The 26,368-nt window shown below is 38.6% G+C and overlaps 1 protein-coding gene across 1 annotated transcript; it reads left to right on the top strand.

The window, feature by feature from the left end:
• The first annotated feature begins 12,816 nt into the window (after window positions 1–12,816).
• LOC101632889 (transmembrane and coiled-coil domain-containing protein 5B-like) lies at window positions 12,817–23,378 on the top strand. Its single transcript, XM_004687570.2, has 11 exons — window positions 12,817–12,851; window positions 13,586–13,735; window positions 14,053–14,170; window positions 14,468–14,518; window positions 15,078–15,146; window positions 16,237–16,293; window positions 16,764–16,823; window positions 17,345–17,409; window positions 21,702–21,777; window positions 22,054–22,100; window positions 23,125–23,378. The coding sequence occupies exons 1-11, from the start codon at window positions 12,817–12,819 to the stop codon at window positions 23,321–23,323; spliced, it is 927 nt and encodes a 308-aa protein (XP_004687627.2). The 3' UTR covers window positions 23,324–23,378.
• The last annotated feature ends 2,990 nt before the right edge of the window (window positions 23,379–26,368 follow it).

Raw genomic sequence — 26,368 nt, 5'->3', positions numbered from 1 at the left:
TTTGTGGAAGTATCATTTCTCTTTCTTTCAACCATTAACTGAGAATTACTCTGTTCTACCCCCACAAACCAGGGAGTATAAGGAACTCAGATATCAAGAACTAGAAGCCCAGATGCCTTTCCCCTCTATGTTTTATCATGAGGTATAGCATAAATATTGTATGAAAATACCTGTGTAGGATTAAGGAGTCAATGGTCATGTAACCAGCACAAAAACAGAACACATTCCAGAAATCTCCAATACTCTATCCAGATCTCATGCCCTCTCTCTTACCTAATATTAGCTACTACCATGAATTTTTTGATAACTAGCTCACTGGTTCTTTGTATATTATCTATAATGTATACTAAAATATACTGTCAAATATAGCCTATTTTGAACATTGTACTTCAAAAATTTGAATGCATACATTCTTCTATGATCTGCCTTATTTTTGCCAGCATTACTGAGAACTAAACTATGTTAATGAGTATAATTATAAGTGATTTATTCATTTATGAGCTTACTTCTCCATTCTACTATGGATGGTGATTTGGGTTGCTTCCAGAGTTTTGTTATCATTAACAACATTAGTAAAAGTATTAATGATTAACAATGTGTAAAATTATAGTATATTCTTTTGTGGGGGTAACAAATATAAGAGGTTTTTTTTAGAGTATATTTGTGTGATGAGTTACTGGCTTATAAAACAGGTGCATGTTTGATTTTACCATTTATTGTTTTCCAAAAATAGGCTTGCCAAAGTGGCTGTTTTCTCCAAATTGTTTGCCATAGTTATTGTTATTGTTAATTTACATTCCCCCAGTAGTGAAAAACTTCTTTTTGGTGAACTATCTGAGTTATTAGGCCATATCTACCATAGTCATTTTCACTTTTTCAATAAATTCAGCTCACATAAAGGCAGAACACCAGCTACATTTTCAATAACATACTCTATTAGGGCATTAGATAGGAGAAATCTGAGTTTTAGAGTTTTCAAGATTCCATTCTTGTTAATGACGGGGGAAGGAACGCAGGGGAGGCATCACAAGATTGAGTCGCACAAAGGGGACAGGTAGAAGGGGCTAGTGAAGCAACTGACACAGCCATAAAATCAAGGTCCTCGGGCACCAGAGCCCGATGTCCAGGATGTCTGGATGCCTGGATGTCTCCAAGAGGTCCCAGCAGATAACAGACTGTTGGGGGCTGTGCCTGAAGCTCAGACTCAAAAGGTAAAAGACAAGGACATGGAGACGAAGCTCATCAGGAAATCTCAGGTTCTCTCAAGTTCTACCTAGGTTCATGAGGAGTGAGCCCTTCACAAAGAGACTGCCTATATCAGGGCAGTCTCTCCACCAGCACGGGGCAGCTCTTCCACCGCCCCCCTGTGCCTGTGCAGGGGCTTTTTTCCACCCACTCTCTCCCTCTGCGGGCAGCAGCCTCCTTGCCTGCCCGTGACCATGCTGGGGCTTCTCTGCATTGACCTCCCCCAGTGGAGGCCGCTCTCTCCTTAGGCATCTGCCTGCAATTATGCAGGCCTCTCCCTCTGCAAGCCTGTCGTTTTCTGGGCAGCTCTTCCTGCCAGCTTGTGCCTATGCAAGTGTCTTTCCCTCTTCTGTCTCTAATAAACTTACTCTTCAAATATAACTGAGTCTCTGCCTCATGGAGAATCTCTAAAAGGGGAGCTCTGGTGAAACATTTCCCAGAGTAAACCCAAGGACCCTGAGCTCAAAAGAATGACATCATTATCATTTGTATCTTGAATGATCTCAATGTCCTAAAACTAGTCTAAGAATCTTCAGAGTAAGAATAGTTGGGAGGGATTGTGGGGGGTTGAAGGGAAGGGTGATGAAGACATGCATTATATTTCCAACCTGGTATTATAAACTTTGAATACAAATCATGCAATTCAAATGTTACCTTGTCAACAATAATATAGGAAATTTCAATTTTATTCTATTAGTCTTTATTGACATTTTGTCTAAATATTATGTAGTTACACAAAAAGCAAAATTAGTAGATTTCTTCTACTGCTCAAAAGCTTAATTCATGTAAAAAAAAAAAAAAGAAATACAAGGTATTAAAGACTAATTAAATCTACATTTTGGATCTTCTTCCAGTTATACAATCCAGGACTGAAAATTAATCTCCTTAATCAGGAAACAAAGTTAATTCCTGACACTGCAACAATTTGTCTTGCGTGATGTGATATTTGCAGAGAACTAAAATAGCACAATAACACAAACCCTTCTGACTTGTGGGATTTCTCACAAAAAGGTTAAATCTGCATTCCACAGTCACATATTAGCATAGACCTCCATAGCCTCAGGTACTGGAACAAGACAGGAAGAGATCTAAAGAAGACTAAGCTGTTGAGAATAAGAAGTCAGAATTTTAAACAGTAAATAGAAGCCTTCAATTCTTTGTTTCTCTAAGCTGCTAAGTGCTTAGAGCTTTCTAGTGCATCCCTATAAGAGCATTGCTAGGTATAGGGAGGGTTTTGGCAAGGCCAGGGGCCCAATATTTATAGGACCATTTTAAAAAATTGAGATACTAAAAAGATCTTTGTCATCTTGAAATATATGATATTCTATTTACTGTGGAGACATGACTATGTGTCAAAGAGGTAAGTATTTGAATGTATTCAAAGCAAGTAGCTCAAGTTCATGTGAGATAATGTACAGACATAAACCAAGGAAACCAACGTGCAGACATAAACTAGGTAAAAATAACACATGGCCCATATTCTCAAAAGTTTCTGTCCATAGGGCCCATAACTTCCAAAAAATGTTTTATGCCATAGACTGATTCAAGAACACTTTAGTAATTAGTATTACTTATGTACAAAGGTCTAATATTTCCATCCTGGTACTGAAAATTTTGATGACATTATGCAATGCAACTGTTACCTTGTCTACAATTCTCTGTAACGGTATAGGAAATTCCAAGACATATACATTGATGTCATTTTTGGAATTAGTGCGGGGTCCTTAGATTCACTCTGGAAAATGTTTCACCAGAGGTCCCCTTTCAGCGGCACCCGGTGAGTTCCCAGACCAGTTTCTCCATGAGACAAAGACTCAATTATATTTCAAAGGCAGGTTTATTAGGGAAAAGGAGAGGAGTATTAGATACTTGCATAGGCACAAGCATCAGAAGAGCTACACCTTAAGAGATATGCTTGCTGAGAGAGGCCTGCACAGTTGCAGGCAGGCAGTCTTAAAAGAGTGGCCTCCACTGAGGGAGGTTACTGCAGAGGAGTCCCGGCATGGTACAGGTCATGAGCAGGGAGGAGGCTGCTGCCCTGCAGATGGAGAGTGTAGGCACGGTTAGGAGAGTACTGCTGCCCAGAGACAGTCCAGAGACTGCATTGATATATACATCTTCCCTTTGGGAGGGGCTCCTTTTGAGGTTTGTTTGATTATGAATAGAATCTGAAAGGGACAAGTGATCCCACAATGGGCTCAATCTCCATATCTTTATCTTTTACCTTTTGTGTCTGTGATAAACACAGCCTATAGCAGTCTGCTACCTGCTTTGATCTTAGGAGTTATAATCAAGGCATTGATGCCTAAAGGTCTTGGTTTCTATAGCTGGGTCCATGGCTGTCCTAATCCCTTCTGCACCAGACTCCTTGTGTGAGTCAGTCTTGTGAAGCCTCCTTGCTATTACTTCCTCCATTATACGTTATATATTTCAACTCTGCCTATGTCATTGGAAAAGCCCTTAATAGCATGTGGCTAGGAGATAATAGAAACTATATTACCATAGCTGGATCTGACCAGACCTAACTTTTAGAAGACCATATTCTGGTCAATTAATTTTTGGTAAAGACAAAAGAAATTCAATGAAGGAAGGAAAGTCTTCAATTAATGTGCTGGAGCAATGGGAATCCTTAGGCAAGAAAATGAAGCTCTAGATAAATTTCACAGCTTACACAAAAATTAACTCAAAATGGATAATAGCTTTACATGTAAAACATAAAACTGTAAAACATAGGAGAAAATGTTAAGGACCCAGGATTTTATGACACTTTCTAGACATGATGCCACAAATATGATCCATAAAATTTAAAAATTACAGATATTAAAACGCTTTTTTGAAAAGTATTGCTTGTGAAACTGTTCAGAGGATGAAAAGAAATGATTACAAACTGTAAGAAAACATTCATAAATCAAATACCTGAGAAAGAACTTATATTTAAAATATACAAATAAGTTCCTATGCTCAACAGTAAAAAGAAAACCAAGTAGAAAGTTAGCAGAGAACACAAAGAAACACTTCACCAAAGAGGAAATACAGCTGGAAAATAAACACATGAAAAATGTTCAACATCATTAACCAGTAGGGAAATGCAAATTATGAACATGATGAGCTATTACTGAAAACCATTTCAATAAATGGAATAAAAAATAATAATCCAACACTCAGTGTATTAGAAATAGAGAAGAATTTCTAAACTTGATAAAGACAGCAACAAAATCCTATTTCTTTTTTTTTTTTAAAGACTTTTATTTGTGCATACAGAACTGGGGTGCAGGCCAGAGGCTCAGGGGTGGTGAGAAGCTTCACCAGAGACAGAGTGGGGAGCAGAACAGGCAGATCGACAAGGTACACTGCTGAGGGGAGCAGCAGGCAGGTCAGGAGAGGTCCGCCACACCATGTGGTCACCTCCGGGGCAGGTGGGAATCGAACTCATGCGGAAGTGGCTTTAGATTCTCAGTGCTGTGCCTTAACCCGCTGCGCCACCAGTGAGGGCCCCAAAATCCTATTTCTAACATCATATTTAATTAACTTCCCAATAAGATCAGTTACAAAACAAGGATGTTCCCTCTCACCAACCTTTTCAATGTAGTACTATGACTCCTTGATTACTCAGTAAAATAATAATAGGAACTGAAATGTATAGAGATTGGGGAGGAAAACATAAAACTTGATTTGTTTACAGCTGACATTGTTATCTGTATAGAAAGTTTTAAAGACTGATTAAAAAAAAAACTCTGGGAACTAATAAGTAATGTAGTAGGATATAAGGTTAATGAAAAAAGTTAGTTGCTTTCCCAAATACTAACAGTGAACAAGTGAAATGTAAAATTAAAAAACACAACACCATTTACATTAGGATGCCACCAATATGAAATACTTAGGTATAAATTTAACAGATCTATGTGTGAAAAACTAAAAAATTCTGATGAACAAAATCAAAGAAAATGGAGAAATATTTCATATTCAGTAATAGAAAGACTCATTGTTACAAAGTCTGTTTAGGGTTTCTGGATTCAATTCCAATGTGAATGTATAGAGGTTTTTCCACACAAGCAAATAATTTTCTGACACCAGAATGTCTAAGAATTTAATTTAACCTACTTAAAGATAGTATCAGATTCCACAGATTAAGGAGTCAGTCTCCCAAGACCATCCACCATTTCAGAGGCTGATTGAAAGCCCAAGTTATCAGTTGTACTTTCAACCAACTAGCTACTAATCAGAGTCCTATTACCTCCACCTGATTTTCAATTAATTTGCTAGAAAGCTTTCAGGAACTCAGGAAACATGTTTACTCACTAGTAGATAATCAACTTGTTGCAAAGGGTCTGCTATAACTCAGAAATGGCCAGAAAAGAGGAATAATGCAAGGTAAGGAGAAAGGGCACAAAGTGCTTTCCAGGCATGCTAATCTTCTGAAATCTCCTCATGTTCAGCAACATGGAAGCTCTCTAAGACCCCCATTTGGGGACTTTTTTAGAAATTTCCTTATTCAGGCATGGTTGATTAAATCGTCATGCAGTGGTAATAGCTCAATGTCTAGTCTTTCTCTCATGTAGTTTGGACCTAGAAACGTTCCAACCCTCTTAGCATGTGGTTGGTGCTTTCTAGTCACTTCATTCACATAATGAAGACACCTTTGTCATTCTCAACACTTAGAAATTCCAAAACTAAATATGTATGAGAAATATATTTTGATCATCTCAGTGACCAAATATATATATTTCTTATAAATCATAATATTGTAGTGTCAATTTTTCTCAATCTGACCTACAACTTCAATGCAAACATAATCAAAATCCCAGCAAATTATTATATAGATATCAACAAACTAATTCTAAAGTCTATGTGGAGAGGCAACACAGTATTAAAGGAGAATAATAAAGGTAGAAGACTGACGCCACCTGACTTTAAGACTTACTACAAAGCTGCTGTAATCAAAACAACATGGCATTGTGAAGGAATAGACAGATTAATGGAACAGAATAGAGAATCCAAAAATATATCCTCATACAGATAGTAAACTGATCTTTGAGAAAGGAGCAAAAGTACTATAATGGCACAAAAATGGTCTTTTCTGGTATTATCTTTGTAGTTTGGTATTACAACTATTAGTAGAACACAAGGACATCCATTTGCAAAGTGAATTAATCTGAGCACAGAACTTAAATACTTTACCAAAAAAAAAAAAACTCAAAATGGATCATAGAAGAAATGGATCATAGAAGACAACATAGGTGACCTTGGGTATGGAATAACTTTTTATAAACACAGAAGTCACCATCTATGAAAGAAAATATTGATAAGTTGAATTTTATTAAAGTGAAAAATGCATTTTACAACATAACAGTATTAAAATAACTAGAAAATAAATTACAGAAGAGGAGAAAATATTTGCAAATATATATATATGATAAAGTACAGTTATTCAAAGAACTCTTACATCTTAAATAAGAAAATAAACAATCCAATGTTAAAAAATGGACCCAAGACATTAACAGGTATTTCATTACAGAAGATATACAGATCATGAGTAAGTATCGTAAAAGATGCACCACATCATATGACATCAGGGAAAGTCAAAATGACACAATGAGATACCACCTTACACCTATTAAAATGGCCAAAATCTGGAACCCTTATGTCAAATGCTCCACACTGGTGAGGATGTGGAACAACATGAAGATTCACACTCTGCCAATGGGAGTGCAGAGCAGTGAGGTCACTTTGAAAGGCACTGTGCTGGCTTCTTACAAAATGAATCATATTCCTAACATACAATCCAGAAGTTGCTCTCCCATACTGAGTAAAAGGAGTAGAAACGTATCCACACAAACACCTGCACAAGGATCTTTATAGCATATTTGTTGCCAAAATTTGGAAGCAGCCAAGATGTCCTTCAAGATGAATAAACTGTGGGACATTTGGATATTGAAGTATTCTTTAGCACTAAAAGAAAGCCATGACATGGAGGGAGTTTGGAAGAATGAGGTTAAGTAAAAGAAGCAAATTGGAAGAGCTTACATACTATGACTGTAATCATATGGCAAAGACATTCAGGAAAAGGCAAAATTATGGAGACAATAAAAAGCTCAGTGCTTGCTAGAGTCAGGGAGAGGGAAGGAGAGATGAACAGGCTGAAGACAGGATTTTCAAGGAAATGAAACTACTCTGTGTGATGCCATAATGATGAATATATGTCACTACATATTTGTCCCATTGAATGTACACCACCTATGGTGAACCCTAAGGTAAACTATGGATTTTGGTTGTTATGATGTGTCTTTGTAGGTTCGTCCTTAAATAAAAATAGTTCCATTCTAATGAGGGAGGGGATGTTGATAATGGAAGAGACAAAACATGTGTGGGGTAGAAACTATAAAGGAGATCTCTGTATTACCCTCTCAATTGTGTTGGAAATCTAACACTACTCTAAAAAAATAATAATAAGATCTCAAAAAATAACAACCACACATGCTAGAAAGGTTGTAGGCACATTGGATCTTTCACATATTGATAATGAGAATATAAGATGGCAAGTCACTTTGAAAGGTAGTTTGACAATTTTCTAAAAGAACTAAATATATATTTATGATACAACTGAGCAATTGCACTCCTGGGTATTTGTCCCAGAAAAATGACAGTTGATATCTCCACAAAAATTTGTATATAATTATTCATAGTAATTTGTAATCGCCAAACATGGGAACAACTATAAATACCCTTTAAAAGAAGCATGTATTAAACAAACCATAGTACATTGATATAACGGAATACTGTTCAGTAGTACAAGGGTATAAACTACTGATATAAGAAAAAACTTGAATGAACCTCAAGGGGGAAAAAAAGGTCATCTCAAGGCATCACAGACTGTATGGTTTCATTTATATACAATATTTTCAAAGAGAAACGGAATAAGTGGCTTTTGAGGTTAGGGATGATGTTTGGAAGGAAGGGGGTGTGCCTATAAGGGAAAAATATGAGGAAGTACTTTTTGGAGATGGAAGAATTCTGAACCGTCACTGCAGTAGTGGCTACACAAATCTATACTTCTGATAAAATGTCATGGGTATAGCCACACACACCCTACCAAGGCCAATTTGCCACAGTTATCTAAGATGGAAAACTGTGTGAAAAGCCTCTCATTTCTATTTTTGAAACTTGTTATTATAAAAAAAATATCTTGGAGCAACTGCACACGAAAGAGACAAATGAGTAAGAAATCTGAGAGGTCCCAGTATACTTTCTTAATCAACAGAGCATATATTTGTTCTAACCCACCTGAGGCAAATCTATGAATTTATTTCTACTTATCTAAATTGCAATCGTTCCTTTTTTTTTTTAGATTTATTTATTTATGCACACAAGAACTGGGGTACAGGCCAGAGGTGTGGGAGATGAGAGGTTTCACCAGAGACAGAGTGGGGAACAGAACAAGCAGATCTGCTACTCATGTGAGCAGCAGGTGAGCAAGAGAGGTCCACTACACCATATGGCCAGCTCCCTGGCCTTGGATTGAACCAAGGTGCTGAAGAGGTTGTGGCTAGCTAGCATCGTAGTGTTGCGTTCTAACCTGTTGTGCCACCAGGGAGGGCCCTAATCTTTCTATTTTTTTTTTTAAAGATTTATTTATTTATTCATACAGAACTGGGGTACAGGCTAGAGATGCGGAGGGTGAGAGGATTCACCAGGGACAGAGTGGGGAGCAGAACAGGCAGATCGACAAAGTACACTGCTGAGGGGAGCAGTGGGCGGGTCAGGAGAGGTCTGCCACGCCATGTGGTCACCTCTGGGGCAGGCGGGGATCGAACTCATGTGGAAGTGGCTTTAGCTTCTTAGTGTAGTGCTTTAACCCGCTGCGCCACCAGGGAGGGCCTAATCTTTCTATTTTTAATTTGTATAAATGACCCAATGTCCTATTTATAGCAGTAACCATCACAACTTTTTCCCTCTAGTCAATTACTGAGTGAAGCCAGTAACATTTGTTTCCGGTCTAGGTCCCAGCCCCTGGCAAGTAAACAAGTATACCACCTTGGGCTCACTAGTCAACCACTGTAGTGGCCATCAGTTTCCTTCATCGTTCATTAGCAGTATCATCAAAATATTTGAAGCATCTAATGATCTTCATGCCCTATTTTAACAAGTGGGGATTTTAGTTTCCAGGTGCTGAGCTGGGTCCAGAGTTAGGAGAGGATTGATTATGGGTAAAAGACAGTGCAACTAAGGGAGATCCCAAGAATAGTACCCAGAGAAACCCAGAATATCAAAGGTCAATTTGGCAGCAAAAAAAAAAAAAAAAAGTGAATCCAATAGACTGAGGAATAGAAGCCAAAGGGAAATGTGGTGAAGGAAGGAAACTACTTATTTAATGCAAAATAAATATCAGTGGCACATGAAATAAGACTAGGAGACTAAGACTACAAGAAAGACATACAGACCACAATGACCAGTATAATCATAAAAATTTGGGCTCTAAAAATGGCTTTTTCTTCTTGGTGTCAAAGCACAAAAGGAAACAAGGCCACATTCAAAGTGTACATCATCTCCTTGGAGTAATATGCTAGGAAAGGTTTACTTTGGAAGGTTCCATTGAGAGGAATTTATGCAGTGTCTTTAAGAGAGGAAGAATGCAGTTTGATAGAGAGAATATATTTTTTAGCAGCATCATCAACCAGAGACCAAGACAGCTGGGAGGTATAAGAGAGTCTTTCAAATTATATCCCCAATGGCTGTGGGTCAGCCTCCTGGGGATGTGACCATCCACTGAGAATTCTGCCTTGGTGCAATGTATTGCTAATGAGAGTGTACTAATGGGAGTGAATGAGTCAGGTATGTTGGAAGGTGTAGTAGGATTACAGCTCTTCTAGATAAAGTGGGTGGAATGAATCATTAATTCAGCTACTTATTCCAAAAATATTCAGCCCAGGCCATGTACAAAGGTAGCATAAGACAGAAAATTGAAAAATGCATTATACTGAAGAATATATGAAAATGAGGTACTTCTGCATGTCACACAATGTGTTAGGGGTTTCCAAATATTATTTTATTTAATCTTCATAACACTGTGAAGTAGAAGTAAGGTGTATTGCATAGATCAGGAGACAGATTAGAGAGATTCATTTGCCCAAAAGAATACAATTATGGAGTAGCAGGATAGAACAAAAGCCAGAGCCTTCTATATCTAACCCAGCCTACTTCTATTCTACATTTTCAGAACCATTCCCTTTTGAACAATTTGGGTGTGTGTGTTGGGGGGTGGAGGAGGGAAGAGCACTATTGTCACTGAATTAAGTGTAAATGGTGCCTCTGAAGCATAACTGAAGAGAGATCAAAATGCTTTGATTAAAACACTCACTCAACGGGTTTATAGCCTAATTATGAGATGCAGGCCAGTGTATGCATGTTCTATAAATCAGAAAAAAGGAGAAGAAGAGGTAGGAAGGATTTATTCTGGCAGGGATGAGGGAGTATTGATAGATCTGGGAAGTTGTACAAAAAGTGACATTTGGGTTGAGAAGGACATATAAGATTATGACAGCCACTGTGTGGGAGAGACATTTATATGAGGAGACAATGGTATATTTTCTAAGGCCTTATTCCAAAAACATTAGCACAATCTAGGTGGACAAGGTTAGGCTTAGATTACTGAGTGAAAGAGACAGAAATGGATAGATTTGAATTCCAAGCATATACTTTTATTAATAGCACTCCAATTCTGTATCCTGCCTCATCTTCTCAGTAAAAATCATAGAAAGCTAGAACTGCTTGGTAGAGTTACACTGTGACACTAATGTGTAAAATCCAATGTAGCCTTCCAGTCATTTAAGACCTCAGAAAATAAGCAGGGAATGGGGAACAGCACAGGGTCTCTGGAATTAACTATCCTCTTTTCTTCTTCCAAGTCCACCTCCTCTTACTCTTCCACCTTTGAAACATCATCCTTTTCCTCCAGTGACTTGTTAGTGCCAATTCAGGAGAAATAAAGGGAAAATTATTTTTTTTTCAGCTCTAAGAATCTAAATTTGTAAGGATGAGGGCTTATTTGTTTCGCAGCAAAAGCTTCACTTAGATTCTTTCTAGCCCTCTTTCAGACCTCTTAGATACATTGGCAGCTGCTAAGTTGGATCTGGGTTAACAACTTGCACACAAGCTACAGACAATAATGGTTGTTAAGACAAATGAAGTGAAATAAGACTGGCCTCAACCATTATTAGGCCTAGAGATTGGGGAAAATGAATAACTGTGTTCCAACTTGAAATCCAAATTATTCAGAGGAGAAGCCTCCTAGTACTAAACTCTGCTCCTCTTCTGCCTCCACAGATGCTAAGTTGCTACCACCCCACCCAGTCATGCCCACTATGACATGCTGCCCCTACCCAGCCCAAGATGAAAGCTCCAGGTACCTGTGGAGAACTCTGTGAGCAAGGAGTTATTTTTCCTGAAAGTGTTGACTTTCAACTGGAAATCTTGGCTGAGAGCAGAAGAAATCACAGCTGAGAGAGAAAGGTAAATTCAGAGGGCATTCTCACAAATGCTGATGTCTTGTGTGTTAAGACAAATGGGACGGGGGAGAAATGAAGACAGAGTGATGAAAAAGTGGGAAAGGAGTGAAAGGGTTGAGTTAAAACAAAAATATTTTAGAGAGAAGAAATATGAAGGGAGAATGAAATCAGAAGGAATGGAATTTTGATATTCCATTTCTCTTAGAATGGTTTCAGCCCTAAATTTTAATTTTGGTGCTATGGTTAGGAGACACCATTTCTGAAACCTTGGCATTTATTTCTTCCTTTCAGTGCCTGTATCTTGTTACTTATGCTGTTATTTCAGAATCAGTTCATCCTATAATATGTAGCACTTATTAGAAAATAGGAATGATAATAGACAATGGACATCAGGCAGCCAATATTTTGACTATTATTTCTTTTTTTTTATTTCTCTGAAGAAGATTAAATAGAAATAACTCTCATTGCATTTGTCAAAAGAAGTGAAATGAGGATGTGTAGTACTTTACCAGGAACTAAGCAAATACAGACAAAAAAGGGGAAAGGTAGTCAAAGTGTGAAAAATTATATAAACAAAAAGATGTTTATATTCCTATGGTATTCATTTACTGAAATTTAGCAAAATGTTGCAATTGGTCTTATAAAGGAGAGTCAAGGAGACATGAATTTCTTCTTGGTTGTCTTGTCTGGTTAAAAAACTTTTTCTGGGCCCTCCCTGGTGGTACAGTGGGTTAAAGCGTAGCACTAAGAAGCTAAAGCTACTTCAGCATGAGTTTGACCCCTGCCCTGGAGATGACCCACATGGCGCAGCAAACCTCTCCTGACCTGCCCGATGCTACGCTCAGTAGTGTATTTCGTCAGTCATCCTGATCTGCTCCCCGCTATGTCTGTGGTGAATCCTCTCATTGCCCCTGCACCTCTGGCCTATATCCCAGTTTTGTATGGCAAAAATAAATAAATATTTAATAATAAAAAAAAAAACTTTTTCCCTGGATCAATTACTATGTTGGATATTAGGGGATTCCTTTACATAGCACCTGTTTGTTATTCATAATTTAGGAAATCTACAATGAAAGAGGTTGTACAGGACCCAATGGATGTTGTGTAAGTCATGAGAGGGATGAAAGAGTTATGTGAAGAGCTACTATAGGAGGACCTGACGCAACAGAGGGAGGAAGAAAACATCAATGATGGAGCCCTTATCTCTAGAAGCCTGTGGAGACTTCTTGGGGAGAAAGACTTTGAGTTGAGCTCATCAAACTTCCTCATATCAGTAATAGGATTTTCAGAGATAGCAAATGTTTTCATTTTGTTTTGTTTTGTTTTTAAATCAGTCCTTTGTGAGGAAAAGGTCCATCCAAGGCCTTGTTCCCTGTCTATTCCATGAGTCTTTCTGACTCAGAAAGCATTCAACAGGACAAACTCCTTAGGAGACAGTAACAACAAGAGCTGGAAGAAATTGCTCTCCTTTGTAGATCATTAAATATTTCACAGGGGTGGCTTGGATTCAACTTATTCCATATAAAGTTTGCAAAACAAGTAAGTTAGAATATAATTATTTACATGAAATCTCTTCTGCTTCATAAAAGATTTACATTTTAATGGGTTTCATGGATAGTATTTAAAATGAAAATGTGATTTGACTCCAGGAATTTACTTTATGCAATTACTTTTTTGCATAAAGTAAAACAGGAATCAATGGAATATGGACCAAATGTAGCACTGGTTAGGCACAGTGACAACAGAAGATGGAGAAGTGAATGCAATTCAGGAGAGCATCATTTTAGGGCTTGTGTTTTTCTGTTTTGAGTTTGATAATGAAGATTATTTTACCATAGGCATAAGATGATGGAAATATCAAAATTAGAAGTCACAAAACAGAACTTAAACTCCCTGAACTTGGACCTTGAAAAGGACCTACAGAGACTGGATGAGGCAAATCAGGTTCTTCTCAGAAAAATTCAAGAGAAAGAAGGAACTATTCAAAGGTCAGGCTTTGCAGTTGGTGGTGGGAGGGCTTCTCATCTGAATGTCCTTTGGGTTTACAGAAAGAAGGTAGGAGGAAGGTTTACTTATTCATTGATGAATCTGGGCTTTTACTTTTATTCTGGAACATGAACTGTGGTGCACTTAAAAATCTTTATGTATTGATTTTTGCATTAAATTTCCACATTAAGTTGACATTTTATTACAACTGCATTTGGTAATTATTCTGGCTCCCTAAAACCTTGTCAGTGGCTTTCCAAGCTGGGATTCTGGCAGCTTCCTTGGAACTGATCCACAACTGGGTATCTGTATTTTTCAGTCTAGAAAGAGAGATTGCTCTGTCAGTAGCACAAGCCCGAGAAAGGGAGGAGCTGGGTCACATCATATCCGAGAAGGAGGAAATCCTCAGGGACCTGGAATTAGAGACCGCAAATCTGGTAAGGAGGCGTCTAGTAACGAACCGTCTGATAGATTTTGCTTGCAGTCTGCTGTTCTCTTTTCCGGGGACCATCATCACATGACCATGGCTTCTGTAGCTTTAGAAATCACAGCTGTGGCTAAAAATAAAGTTCTGGGCCTGGGGGCCAGTGCTGTGCTCTGTTCTCAAATCCTCTATGGGGGGCCAAAGTGCATTCCCACTTGATACACTTATCCCCCATTGGTATTTCATGGTCCAGTGAGGGGGGAGATACAGAACACACAGGTTTGTCCCCTTTACCTCTATTTTTCCTTAGGAAAAAAGTAACAAGGTTCTAGGCAAGAGTGTGATGGAGCTTCAGAAGAAGGTAAGATGGGCTTTGGGTTCTCAAGGGTCCCAACATTAAGTTCATCCATGAGGAGAAGGCTCATTTCTTAGGACTCTCAATAGAGACATCTGAACTCTTAAACTCTCTATTCCTACAGACTGGTGAAAGAGCAACGTGCAAAGTGAGTGTATTTCCTCTCCACTGCTACCTTCTGCATCATTTAGAGCAAACTCTAATTTGTTCACTGGGAATTGCAGATATATGGTGAGAGAGCTAAAGGACTATAAAAGGAGAAAACATTTGTCCTTCCCTTCCCAACAACGTCACTCCATTTTCTCTTTTCTCTCTCTCCTCACTATGCTATAGTATCCATGAGCTGTGGGAAATCCATGCTAGGGTCTGTCCTACTAGCATGGAGTCAGGCAACTTCCATAGGGAAAAGGAGACATTTTCCCACAAGTTTCTAAATCTGAATTCATTAACCACCATTCTGCAGTCCCAAGTGCCCCCACTGCACCACCATCCCAGCCTGTCTCTATCCCAGGTTTTTGTATCTGTGTACATTGCCCAGTTCATGATTTGGGGGATGGTATTTCAGGTTTCAAGAATGAATAAGAATCTTGACCTTGCTAAAGGAACCCTAAAGCAGGCGTTGACAGAATTGAGGGTGAGTAAAAAGCAAAGTCTAAAGGTTTTCTGGCAGATGTTATGTCATTTTTAGGTTTAGGAAGGCCTCCCGGAGGCTAAGTATATCTGTCTCTTCATCAGAGGTGAGCCAGGGCTCTCTACCTTCTACTTAACCTGAAGGCCTGTAGGGCACTCCAAGTCACTAGTCCCACCAGTGACGGCTACAGTGGCATCAACATAGAAGAACTGTTCCAGAACATCAGTCAATAGAACACAGAACACAAATTCTGAATGCCCATTTGGATTTTCCTGAAAGAAGTTTTTGACCTAAAAAAGTGACCTAAATACAAGATATTGAAGTAGGAAGTCAATACTGATCTTCCACAATTACACTGGGATGTATCAGTGACCCTACCTGGTTTCATAACCCATGGTTAATAGGGGAAGGAAGTTTCATTTATTTTATTTCACAGACTTTGACTTGACCAGAAGGTAAGCCCAATAAGGACATGCCATTTTATCTATGCTATTCACTCCTATTTTCCTAGTGCCTAGGACAGTGCCTAGTCTGTAGTAGATACCCACTATTTGTTCAGTGAATGAATGAACTGGATGCCCTGGAGTGAACAGAGACCCTATTGGAAACTGCAGATTTATGTGGTATATATGGTAATTTGGCAGAGACCACCACGGCAAATTAATATGCTCTGGTTTTCTCTGAAAAATAAATAAATAAAGGCACACAGTTTCTCTTTTGTTCTGTGATTCAGATAGCATGTGAGTATACCTCATGGAAGGAGAGGGAGAAAGTGGCTGGTGAGCTTTTGTCAGTAAGACTGGAGGAAGGTGGATGGTTAAGCCTATAGACTGGGCAGTTACATGACCAATGTTTCAGTGTCAACTTTGCCACTTTGTGATTTTTAAAACAAGCTATGAACTTCACTTCTCCACACCTGTGTCTCCTCATCTGTAAAATGGGGGTAGTTGAGTGCCAACTCCAGATTGTTATGGTATGTCCTCAGTATATGATAAACATTACTAGAATACTTTCTGTTGATCTAGAGGGTGATCAATAACATTTGCTTCTGTGAGAGAATACTACTAACTCTGTCATTCATTGTCTCTCACAGCTGAAACTACAAGAGTCAACAGAGTCCTGTGCAGAACAAGCAAAGGAACTGGCCAAGGTAGAGGCTGTCTCCTCTACCAAGGATGTGACCAGGGTATAAATGGGGTAGAACCCAAAGTTCTCAGAAACAATGGCTTGAGGCATGGGAGGGAGAGGAGCAAGAATATTCTGTCAAATGAATCTGATTCTCAAGCAGGTGAAGGGAAAAAAAAGATCATGCTACAAGTGCCAGTCTTATAATTTCTTGAACTCCCTTCTACCTCAAAATCTATTTTTGAGTCCCAAACGAAGTGTCCTGAGAATGTCAGAGGCTGAGGACAACCTGGGCAAACCATTTCCTTTGCTCAAAATTAGACCATGCCCCTGAATGATGAGATCACCACTTTATGATCTGGTTGTTTTCCCTTCTGGTAAGGAGTTGCTAGGGAACCAGCCAAATGTCCAATACATCGGTTAGGGCCCCAGAGAGCAGCCTAGGCTTGGTGCTGATTCAAGTGATCATATCTGTTAATGTTCTTTTCTTTCTAGATAGAGAGCGACTACCAATCTGTGTATGAACTTTGTAAGGATCAGGCCCATTACATAAAGGTACAAGGCCTCTGGAGGCAAGTCAAAGTAGAGGCAAAATTTCTCCAAGGTTGTGGGTTCCTTGGTTTCTCATTGGCTAAAATCTGCCACTAGGGAAAAATGACTTTTATTCAATAGCAACAACAAAGCAGATGATTGTTAAGGATTAATTTTGTGCCAGGTCTGGGCACGTTCAGCTTTTTTCTCAGTCAATTTTTCTGATAACTCTATGGGAATATTCTTATGACTGAGAGGGGCACTGAGGTTTGAAGGAATTAGGGCATATACTTTAGGAACATAACAAGTAAGAATCAGGGCTATAATTTGAAGACTAACAGAATCCAAAGTGAGAAGTCCTTTATTCATATATATCTATCTAACCTCTTAACTATTTATCAGAACATCTTCCCTACTTGCTTTTTGCACTTCCACACCAACCATTTGGGATAGCAGGAGTTTGTCATTGAGGGTCTTTTATAAATGACACATTGAAATTTATGGAAATTCTCAACTATGACTTTTTTTTTTATTTCCATGGGAAGAAATACCAGGAAATTTTGAAGCAGATGGAAAAGGAGAAGGATATGCTACTTCTTGAAAAAGAAATGTAAGTTTGGAAATGATCTCCCTGATAAACTGAGGTGACAGTTTCCAGGCAGTCTTTGACAAGCAGAGTACTCTCAGACCACTTTGTGTCACTATAATTGGTCACCAACAAGTCATCCCTGCCAGCCTCTGCTCTGTGTTCTGAGCAGAAAAATCATCAACATTCAGGCTACTCTCTTGACTCTCTCTCTGCAATTAGTGTTTGAAAGGTCTATTTTTTAGGTTCTTTTCATGTGTTCTCAGTTCAGGACCATTCCTGGAAACGACAAGCCATGTTCAGAGAGTAAAAAGAGGCCCAGGGGCCGAGAATTGCTTCTCCATAGAGAATGCTATCTTCCTTCTCTGGACCTAGTGACCCACTACACTCAGGGGACCCCAGAGATGCCCAACAGATGTGTGGGACTGTAGACTTGTTTTATCCTTTTGTTTATGCTTTTTCATTGCATTACATTATGCACTGTGTTGTATATATACATAGACTGCACATATCTTATGTACATAGCTTGGCAGCCATACATACAATGTACATATAATACCACTCAGCTCAAGATATAAAACATTCTGAATAACACAAAAGGCTTCCTGATGCCCTTTTCTTGGACCATACTTCTTGCAAAGGTAACCACTATTCTGGTGTCTATAGTTTTATCCTGATTTTGTCTGTTCTTGGATGTTTTATAAAATTCATTATTTTCCCTTTTGTGTCTGGCTTTCACATTGCTATATACAGTTCTGCCTTGGTTTTTTCACGACAGTATAGTATTTCATGCATATGATGTGATCTATTCTATTGCTGAACATTTTGGTTATTTCCAGGTTTAGGTTACTCAAGTACAACTGCTATGCCTTTTGGTGGACATGGGCATTAATTTCTCTTGAGTATATACCAAACATTGGATATAAAACTGTTTATTGGAATTTGCATATTCTTTTTATGAATATCTCTTGTCTATATTTAGGAATTGTCAGTCTCTTATTAATCTGTAGTAGTCCCTCATATTTTTTATGAGATCTTTTTTCAGGTATTTATCACAGTATATTCTATGACTCACTCTTTTTACTCTGTTAATGGAATATTTCACTCACTTACCCCCACCCTCTCACCAAATGGGTGAAGTTGGTCAAAAGATAAAAACTTCCAATTATCAGATAAATAAATCCTAGAAATATAATGTGCAACATGGTAACGAGAGTAATTTTAAAAGTTCTCATCATAAGAAAAAATCTTAAAACTTTATATGTGTGGTATTACATGCTAACCAAAATTACTATGGTAAACATTTTGCAAAACATACATATAGCAAATCATTATGTTGTACACTTCACCTAATACAATCCTATATAATTATAATTGAAAAAAATCAACAGCTACAAAAACCATTGCTTTCCTTATGCCAACATGATTCTTCATATACTCAGAGAATGATTGATGATTCATTGTTTAGTGTCTACAATCATTGAGATAAGCCTTGTTTCTGAACAATTTTGTTTTCATGTGTTCCTATTAACATCATCAAATATTGAATAATAATACTGCTACTTTGGGAAACAAAACTACATAAATGAAAGGTAAAACCTTGTGTTCAGCATTTTCTTCTAAATATCTGAGAAAGCTACTATACTCATGGCCAAAAGGTCAATAGGAGAGAAATATGCTTATGATCTAAGATATTTTTGTGAGGGTGGTCACAGAGGTGTTATATAGATGACACAGATTTTTATAGATGAACTCTAAGGAGTAGTATCTTACAAAAATCCTTTTGGTGTAAACAACACAGTATTATGGAGGAGAGTAACAGACAAACTCACAAAAAAGGCCATTAGTAGGTCTTCATTTTAAGGAAATCTAATCTATCAATTTGTTTTGGGGTTTTTGCATAGCAACTTTCCTTAGATGATGAAACTGGTTCCCTATGCTTTCCCTTAGAACTTCTTTTATTGATTTGTCCTTTGCACTTAGATTTACATTGATTTTGGATTTTTTTTTTCACTATGATCTAAAGTAGAGCTCAAGATGCATTTTTTTTTTCCTGTATAGTCATATGACTCAACAGCATATATGGAGACCATGCATTTTCAGAGGGGCCTTCTTTTATAAACAGGTGATCGAATATGTGTGTGTCTATTTCTGGATACTCTATATTCTGTACCATTTGTCTGTATCTCTATCCTTGTGCCAATACTATATACTATTTTAAATACTTTAATTGTGTAACTTGTCTTGAAATATGGTAGCTTTAGCCCCGCAGATGGTTACTTCTCAAGATTACCTTGGCTATTCTTGTTACTTTGAATCTTCATATGAATTTTTAAAGTAGCTTTTCAGTTTCAAAAAAACAATACTGAGATTTTGAAGGAGCAAATCTATTTATAGAATTGGAGGCTAATTGATATCTACACAACTGTAGATGAGCATTATTATCTCCCCATATAGTTAGATCTTTTATTTCATACAGCAATGTTTTGTAGCTTTCTGCATAGGGTTCTTGTACAGCTTTCATCAGGTTTTTTTTTTATAATTTACACTTTTTTAAACATTTTTGATGTTTTTAAAATGGGCTGTTTGCTAATTTGATTCTCTGATTACTGTAGTATATAGATTGTTATAACTGCTATAAATATGCTGAACTTATATTATCAGTTTTGCTAAATCTACTTATTCTAATAATTTTAGATTTTCTTTGAGTAATGGTTTTATTTCTCCTCTTCTAGTCTTGTAGTTTTAATTTCTTTTTCATGCCTTATATTCACTAAGAATTTCTGTCCAATATTGGCTAGAGGGGGTAACAGTGAGCTTTCTTGAGTCAGTCAACTAAATTGTATTCAAATAAGAGTATTTACTATTTTATTCAATTTTTTTCAATTCTTCACAACTTTATTCAAGTTTTACTCAGCTCAGAGTATTTAGTATTTTACCACTAAGTATGGTGTTTAGAGTTCCTATAGTCACTTTTTTTTACAGATTAAGAGACTTTCCTTTTATTTGGAGTTGCTGGGTGGCTTTATTTTTATTATTTTTATCATGGGTAGGTATTAAATGTGATTTAATGTGTTTTCTGAGTGTATTGAAGGATCATGTTTTTCCCAGAAAAGTACCAGTGCCCCTTCATGTTTAACAGACCTCCAACTCTAACTTTTATTCTCTCAGTACTAATGACTACTCCCCTCTTGGTTCTGTTCTTGAAGCATCTTCTGCTTTCTAGGAAATCTTGAGCTACACTTGCACAACTTGAAAGGACAATTCATGCAGATACTTGATCATATTTCTCTACGGTTCCTTCATCCCTTGGACTGTTTCCTTTCAAGTCATAGTTGATTTGCAGGTCTTGCACTCCGAGCTCTGTTCCTCAATTAATGCTGCCATTGCTGCAGACTCTGTGGCCCTCCCACAAGCTGACAAATGCCCTTGGGGAGAAGGCTGACAAATGAGGACCTACTTTTCTCAAGGATTGTATCCCCTCAACTACTGACTGCATTTTTCAGTGTATTCCAACAGCTGTTTTACAGTACTTTGTCTAGATTTTAAAGTTGTGTTTTGGTTTGACTGTTCTGAGACAAAGCATTCCACCTTAGCCAGACCTGGGATTTGTACCATTTCTCCCTTTTCTCTTCCATGTGATGATTACAAAATGATATTCCCTTGAAAAGATTGAGCAAACTTTTACAGGTTCTGACACTCTAGCAGGGAACAGTTCAAAACTTGAAGAGCAAAACAAATGAGCAAACCAGAAGGCAGGGAGAGTGAATAAAAGTAGTCAGTTTCTGGAGGAAAGGGGACATTAGTAGAAGGGAATAGTTGAGGGGGAATTTCCCCATTTTTATCACTGTAGCTTAAGGGCAGGCTAAACTTGGTATGTGACTGAAACACCAGGAGACAACCAAGTTAAAAAATGGAGGGCAGAGGTCTGAACAGTAAAACTGCTGAATAAAAGGCAGCATCAGACATGGGGAGTCACAAATGTTCTGTATAATCTCAGCTTAAATATCTGGCTGACTGTAGGCCATGCTTGCTCAGGGCAGTCTGTGAACAGCCCAACTGAGGGTCCTGTTGAACTCTGCCGAACCACATAAGGGTCATGTCAGGGCTACTCCCCATTGATTGCCTTTTCTTTTGACAGTGGGTCAGATTTTTCTGATCTTTAGATGTTGGGGAATAATGAATTCTGAATGTTAATTATTATCAAGAACCTAGGAATTAAACCATGGATGTTTGTTATCTGACTTAGACAGACACCTATCATTAGTCCCTCAGATTATGTTATATTATTCTTGGATCTGATTTATTTCACCCAGAGTCAAGGCCCAGAACAACTCTGCCCAAACAGTGAGACCTGGGTTAATTCTGGTGGAGACCATCCAAAGCAACGTGGTAAGTCTGCCCTGATGTAAGTTGGAGTTTCTCTCTATCCCTTCCCTGCCCTAGGTTCTCCCTGTCTCCTATTTCACCCCTCCCCCACCTTCTTAATAACTGTAGCACTAAGAAATCATGTTTCAGTACCTTGCTTCACATCATGGCAGCTAGAAAGTGGCGCAACCGAGATTCAAACCCTACCAGCCAGACTCTTGGTCCTGTTAGTCACCCTGCTTGCTGCCTTCCTGTGAGCATGTGACAGGCATAGCTCTGTGCTTTTATCACCTTCCACAGGAGCAGACCATCATTAAGAAACAGAAAAGAATCTTCAGTACTGGTAAGTGGCAGAATCCTGATTTTTACCTGCTTAAGCTATATTCACTTTGTCAAGTGAATAACTTAAGAAGGCACAAAAATTAAACACTTTCATTGAGCAGAAAATCTGGCAGCCCCATATTTTTCTGACTCTGTCTGCCTTCTCTTCTTAATACCAAAATTATATAGGCTTTGGTTGTCAGAGACTAAGTCTGTATCTGAGAATGCAGGACAAAGGCTACAGGTTGCACTGCACTTTAAATTTCTATTCTTGAGACTCTTTGTTGGCCCCTTCTCGTTTTCAGATCCTGAAAGTCATCATCTCTGCTAGACTCTGCTAGAAGGACTGTTCAGGGTGCATTAATTTTTTTTAGTTCTCCTACTGATTGAACATTTTGGGGAAAAGATCATTTGAACTCTTTAAGCCCTTTATTCTTAATTTTTTTTAAATAAAGAGGTTGACCCAAAGTTGCTCCATGTGGCACTTTAATGGAAAGCTTCAATTTATGACATTTCAATATAGCTGAACACTGAAGGCCTTATGCCAGGATTCAGCATAGAATTTTCTTGCATGAACACAAGAAAAAACGTTTCCACACATTGTTCACTGTTTGGGTTGGTCTATTTTGACATTTGGTGTTTAGAAAAAAACAGTCTAAGTGATTTTACTTGGATGTTAATGTCAGAGATAGCCTGATCTTATTTTAATTTCTAGAACTGCTGACCCTCAAGGAAATGAAGTGGGCTAGGAGTCATGTGACTCATAAGAGTGACTGTGCTAGACATTCTCTGGCAACCCCCAAGGGCACACTTCTATAGAGTATCTCTGCCTTTCTATATGAACATCTGTCTGTTGGCGGGTTTATATGTTAGAGGGCCGTGATGAATTCCCAACTATTACATCAATCATTTTTGTTATTTCCTGTCCCCTAACCTCATCTTTTTGGTCTTCATTCCTGATGGCCTGTCATTTATGAGTGTGAGGTTCTCCTCCCCTCCTGCTGGGGCCTCGGCATATTCCCGAGGCTAATGTCAAATGTCTCTCTGCAGGTATCTATGGTGTCTTGTCTTCGTGGTCATGATCTTCATCAGGTTGCTGGGCTATGTGCTTTTCCAGCTGCAGTATATAAACTCAGACATCCTTGTGGATGCCCTGCCCATGGTGATGAGCAGGAAGACCTTGAAGAGGCTGAGGGACATCTTATACCCTGTCCTCACTCTAGAGGTGGAAGAAGTTCTACCTCACTAGTCTGGGGTCCCTGTGTGGCTTTGAACTGCTCCTGGGGGAGAGGGGGCATGACAAAAGTGGGAGCCTCCCACTCAGAGCTGAAGCTTCTCACATCTGACCTCTTCATTTCATTCTTTCCTCTTGCTTTCTCTCTTTCAAATAAAAGATATGTTTCACCAGAGTTCTCTGTGTTGGTCTTGAAATTTGACCTGTGAGTCCCAGGGTATCACTGGACATTCACGGGTTTCACTTTGTGCTGCTGAAAAATGCTGCATTTAAGGTATGATAAGAAAAGCTCCCCCAGGAGCTTCTACACTTCATTCTAAAGAAAAAAAAAAAAAAGATGTCTTCATCTGTCAGATTCTCCACTCACTCCAGGGTGAGCACAAAGGTTATTCGACTGGCAACCGCAAGATGGATGTAACGTTTGTTCCCACCATCACTAATACAGTCCGTGCATTTCACATCATGCTATGTCTTATACAAGTAGGTTGTTCTGAAAAGCTAACCTTTTTCATGTTCACAGGTGTTTACTTATTCTCAGCGGAGAAGAAAATTATCCCTAAAATTTAGTGCCATATAAAAAGCATTGTATGAGATCAGAATGTGCTTGAGAAGTAGCCACACACAATTTTGCACCTACCTAAGGTTCAAATCCTAATCCAAATGTCAGCTCTCCCATTAAGCTTTCTCTCCCAACCTGAGACAGTTTCATTTGGGGGTACTTCCATCCTGTTGCTTCTACCTGTGGTGTCATTGCTGTGTGCTCTGACTTCTGAACCTTGGACCTCTCCATTTCCATATCATTCCATATGGCCCAACATCATGTCTTTACAAAGCAGGTAGAGTAAAGAGGGAAAGAGTTCCTGGAGAATTTGTCTTTCTTTTCTGAGCACCTGGAGCCTAGACTCTGTGTTGTGACAACGCATTCTCTTGTTGGGCACTGGCCATGGAAAGGCAAGGGGGAGTAGAAGGATATTGCACAAAACACGAGATCTTGTGACCAGCTTCACAGTTACCAAAGCTAAGTACGGCAATGCCTTTCTCCTATTCTGCAAATTCTTGCTGTCTAGTGAACTTTTTGCCCTTTTGAGGACATGGATACAGTTTTTAACTGAACTTCACAGGACAACAGTGTCAGGGTGGGAGGCACATTGTATGTTTGCTTTGACTGTGCACATGGCTGTCTCATATTTTTCTTTTGGGATGGCGTGGGGAGAGTGAGAATGATCTCAGAATGAGGGACCTAAAAAATGAAAAACTGATAAACAGCACACTCTTGTGGTCAAATGAAAAGTTTTTGTGTTTCAGCGGGCTTCACCCCAAAGTGTAGGAATGTGAATGAGCAATTGAAGCACAAAAGATGGGGATCAGTTATCACTCCTGGACAATTCTCTCTGTAATTTCAATTAGCTAGCATTCATTCGTTCGTTCGCTCGTTCATTCATTCATTCAATATTAAACATTTTTCTTGGCCAGGCAGTATCAGGTGGGATTCTAGTTATGACAAAACAGACAAAAATCTCTATCCACATGGTAGTGGGTAGAGGTAGATAATAAAAAGACAAATAAAATATAGAAATATTGGGTGATGCTAAATAATATGCAAAAATTACGGCAGGAGTAGAAGAAGCAGAAATAAGATCAGAAGATGAAAAGGAGCAGCAACTTCTCACTGAGAAGCTGGCTTTATAACCAAGATATGAATGAGATGAAGGAGCATCTGTATTGCGTGGCTGACAGTGAGCACAGGGCCCTAAGGTCTACTAGTTGCTGACTTTCTACCTGCTGACAACTTTGTAATGGCCTTTTCATTAAATTTTCTCCACAGGAATCCTCCAAATTAAAGAAGGTCAAATTCCTGCCAAGGACATAGTTGATCACTTCCAGAAGATTCTTGAGGCTGGGGGGGGACAAGGGAGGAGGCTGAACATTTGGGTGACTTTAGGTATTAGAAAATAACTGCATTTGACCAAGAAATATATATACACAGAATGTTATTTCCTAAGTCATCCCATCACCAGTAACACTATTCCTTGTAAGCTAATGGAATTGTAGGCTCTCCACCTCTGCCCATCTCTTCCCAAAGACATATCGCTAGACAAATGTATCCCTATCCCGACATTTAAGACTGACTGGAAAATATGGGTTTGGAAAAGATGGACTAAGTAATCCCTCACTCACAGTCAGGAATGCAGCAGTGTCTTGGAAGCTTGTCATATGGAAATCCATATGAGAGAGCTGGTTAGCCATCTCTGAAACCCGAAGAGCTGCCTCCAAGTAGGAAGCTGGCTTCTGAAGGACCCATTTCACATCCCAAGTCTAGGAAGCAGAAGAGCAGTTTCCACTGCTTGAAATGAATCATGCTGAACTGGACATCTGACTTTCAGTGGCAGGGGGATGACCACCCCCAAATAGCTATCAGTGTCTGAAATGTTTCAATAAGATAATGTAAAGTACCTAGCACAACGGCTAATGGTGGGTATTCAATCAAGACTTGTTTCCTGTCTTTAACACTAGATAAAATTTGCTTTCATCTAGTAAGTTAGTCTTAGCTCTCTCTTATAAAGAAACACAGTAAAATGACTGCCTCCTTTGTATTTTAGTTAATGAGTGTGAATAGCCTTCTGTTCTCCAAATGCATATTCCCAAGTCCTTTAAGCTGTCACATGACATGGCTTCCAGATCTTGTATTATCTTATTTACCCTTCCTGGACAGAATCCTACAGATGAGGTCTGACTGACAAACTACAGTAGCCCTGTTCTCCTTTGATTCTGAACATTTTGCCTTTCTTAATGGTTCCAAGCTTTCATTAGCCTTTTGGCAGCTATCTCACATAAAGATCTGAACTTGGACCCCACCAAGATTCCTAACCCTTTTGAAAATGAATTATTCTTACTCTACATTCCCTACCTGCCCTCTGTTTCATACTTACACAGATTTTTTAATAACATTTTTACATCATTTTGTACATTTTTTTTTCCATCTCAATTGTAATCCTCACGGGTTTCCCATCACCAAGTCACCCATGTGCCATCACCATAATCCCGTGCACTTCCCTCCCC

The sequence above is a fragment of the Condylura cristata genome, unplaced genomic scaffold, assembly GCF_000260355.1.
Source record: "Condylura cristata isolate star-nosed mole 26May11 unplaced genomic scaffold, ConCri1.0 scaffold00023, whole genome shotgun sequence".
NCBI lineage: Eukaryota > Metazoa > Chordata > Mammalia > Eulipotyphla > Talpidae > Condylura > Condylura cristata.
This window is presented reverse-complemented; position numbering and strand designations above follow the sequence as displayed.

What these genes read in the sequence shown, in the direction of transcription:
- LOC101632889 (XM_004687570.2), top strand. Translation starts at nt 12,817, where the DNA reads ATGAAAGAGGTTGTACAGGACCCAATGGATGTTGT. An exon ending in TGATGGAGCTTCAGAAGAAG is followed by an intron (nt 14,519 to 15,077) that starts GTAAGATGGGCT and finishes ATGGTATTTCAG; the next exon opens with GTTTCAAGAATGAATAAGAA. An exon ending in CTACTTCTTGAAAAAGAAAT is followed by an intron (nt 17,410 to 21,701) that starts GTAAGTTTGGAA and finishes TATTTCACCCAG; the next exon opens with AGTCAAGGCCCAGAACAACT.